The 2,906-nt window shown below is 31.5% G+C and overlaps 1 protein-coding gene across 3 annotated transcripts in view; it reads left to right on the forward strand.

Annotated features, from left to right (window-relative positions):
- LOC106459576 overlaps positions 1 to 2,906 on the forward strand; it is a 48,246-nt gene that overhangs the window by 42,649 nt on the left and 2,691 nt on the right. For 2 of the 3 annotated variants that reach the window (XM_022386085.1, XM_022386087.1), the window contains one exon: positions 2,610 to 2,766. In XM_022386085.1, the coding sequence (XP_022241793.1) occupies positions 2,610 to 2,766 (157 nt within the window). The remainder of the gene's footprint in view (positions 1 to 2,609; positions 2,767 to 2,906) is intronic. The other variant, XM_022386086.1, reaches the window with a different exon arrangement.

A 2,906-nucleotide genomic window follows, 5' to 3' on the forward strand; every position in this document is an offset into this window, starting at 1 on the left:
CTATCTAGTCGGCCTTACAAAAAGTTGATGACTCTACATGTTTCGATGTTACAACATCATCCTCAGGTATAGTTACAAGGTAAAATAACAACAACTTACTATTTAAAAAAGTTTCATCTCCTTTTTGTTTTCTGTTAAACAGCATTTATGTAAGATTTTTTTTACTCCAATGAATGACATATTAAGAGGGTTTTCAAATTTGTGAGAAACCTCAAAACAAGATTTCATAGGCAAAATATTCTAATTACAGAGTTGCTAAGTCTCCTACAGATTGAGGGAGACTCCCACATACAAGTTTAATCTCCCTTTCTCCTGCTGATGTGCAAATTTCTCCCACACCACATGACATGAACTCCAAAAATCTATTTATTGTAAAACTTACTAATAAATCCCTATATTCCAGTAAAATGGCATATTTTTTATAATCCTGTTTAACAGATTTTGAAGTTCACATGTTTATGTTTTTACAGTTTTACATAGATTAACACTGGTATAAGCTGCATGAAATGCCACCAGAAAACACATTTTACTTGTATATGCCCCTGGTCCTTCCATGGAGGTTTTGTGCCTTTGGTTCTTGTATCTGTGGCTTCCTCACTGAAATATTTCACTCTTTACCATCACTCTTAAGTTAGAGGATCCTATATCAGTGTCTAACCATTCTTACATGTATTGAAAACCACACACCTACTTCTCTGAAACAGTTATTTAGGTCTATTCCCAATCAAAAATGAGAAATGAAAATTTAGTTATTATCAGATTAGAGATTTCTTATTATAGTGCATTTTTATAAGTTTTTTTTTTTTCATCTTATCTTTATTTGAATAAAATAAATTGACAAATAGCACCCAACAACCACTAAAGATCTAGCCAGTTATGAGAAGCTTAGAAAGACATGGGTATGTTAGGAATCATTAATTTCACATATAATACCACTGATCAAGAAAACTTTGACATATCCAGTGTTCCCATGGAATGGTTTATTACAGGCAGGAATAAACTGGATTCCATACTTATCATTTCATACTTTTGGTATCCCACACCTTCTTCCACCACAGTTATCTTTGCTATTTTTATCACAGTTTTATTCTTCAGCATTTCAGATAAAACAAATTGAATCCAGTGTCTAAAAATTTATTAAACAAAATGCAAGTTATCAGGAAATGGGATTCTAGTGGCTCTGTGATTCCACACATCATACGAGAGTGTAAACAACTATTCCTATCCTAGGGTATTACAAAATAGAAATTTCGTTAGTATACATAGGTTTTACAAATTAAATATTTCAAATGCAAGGAAAATTTTCTCAACACTTCTCTCATTTTCCTTCAGAGATTATTGTTGAGAAGAATATTAAAGCATAGAATTTTGTGAGTAATGCTATACAAGTTTATTAGTAAATTCCAAATAAATGAAAGAAAAGTTTTTGAATATTTAAGATGATTTTTATAGTGAGCTATTTGTCATTCAATATCACTATTAATTAAATCCCCATCTGAATCATTCAAAGAAAAATCCTCTTGTTTTAAAAGCAGTTGAATGCGAGTACTTTTTTAGTTCGTTTTATGTACTGTATTGGCCTGATTATAAGAGGATTTCAAAGATAAGTTGACCCCCATTTTCAGAGACCATGAGAAAGAAGAAAATTGAGTGTCATAACATCCTTTTTTAGGTCTGAAAAATCGATACTATAACTGAACAGCCTGCAGGTGGATTAGTTGCAAGAATTAGTGATGACCTTGAGTGAACATCTGGTGCCCATGCATAGACTGTTGCTATCTGGACATCCAGGAATGTGACAGGCTAGAGTAAGGGAGAAGGGACCTGTGGTCGGCTGCAATTATAAGGCGACTATGAATTTTACAGCCTAATTATTAATAAAAAAAACATTGCCTTATAATCGGGCCAATACGGTATATGAGATGTATTAGCTGTAATTTAATGTAATCTAAGCAATGTCCTATCACTGTTTTATATATATCTTGCTAAGCTTGAATATTTCAAGCATAAATCTTTTATTATTGGTTTTTTTAAATAGTAAATATGCCATTTCAATCACTGGATTTTCTTTAATCGGAAATTGGGATGGGAGTTATGGAGAAGAACTATTTGCCTACCATTTTTTCTTTTTCTTTTTTTCTCGAGATTATCATTATGTATTTCCTCGTTTACGTAACAAGTTTGGTAATTCTTTTCCCTGTTGTTTTATGAAAGGATAGTTTAACATATAGAATTCAAACATAATAGAATCATTTTAGATGATTAAATAGCAGTTGATAAGTAAGTAAAAGAGTGAAATTTTTTATAATATATTTTGTTTGTGAACTATTCTTAGTGATGAATACACAGCATTTACATGTTTTAATATTTTGAACCTGTAACAGAGTCATGTTGCATTAAGTCAGTAGTACACAGTCCTCATATCACACAGAGCATTGATTTTTCTTTTTGTGAAGTTCTAATCACAAAGGATAATCTTGAATAAATAGCTGAAAAATTTATTTTGTATCATGCAAGAAATTTAAGATGCATGTCATTTGGATTGGATTTTTATTAGTGTAACAAAGCATGTGTAACTCAAAATGTTTACATACTTACCATAAATACAGGCTAGAGCCAACCTATTGGATTCAATGATTGCCAGTAGCAGCAGTAACAGCAGCGATGAAGAAAATAATGGTGATGAAGTACAGGAACACCAACACAATCAACGGCTGCATGCTCTTCATAGATTTCGCAGGCAGAAAAAGCGAGGTTTGTTCGTTTGTATGTATATCTCCTTTTTGTTTTCATGTATTTAAAATTCAGTTTGTATGCTTCAAAAATATTCATCTGATTAGAGTTCATCATTTTTGTTATTTAACATGTGTGTATGTATGTGTGTGTGTATATATATATGTATATAT

Source organism: Limulus polyphemus, unplaced genomic scaffold (assembly GCF_000517525.1).
Source record: "Limulus polyphemus unplaced genomic scaffold, Limulus_polyphemus-2.1.2 Scaffold631, whole genome shotgun sequence".
In the NCBI taxonomy this organism is placed as follows: domain Eukaryota; kingdom Metazoa; phylum Arthropoda; class Merostomata; order Xiphosura; family Limulidae; genus Limulus; species Limulus polyphemus.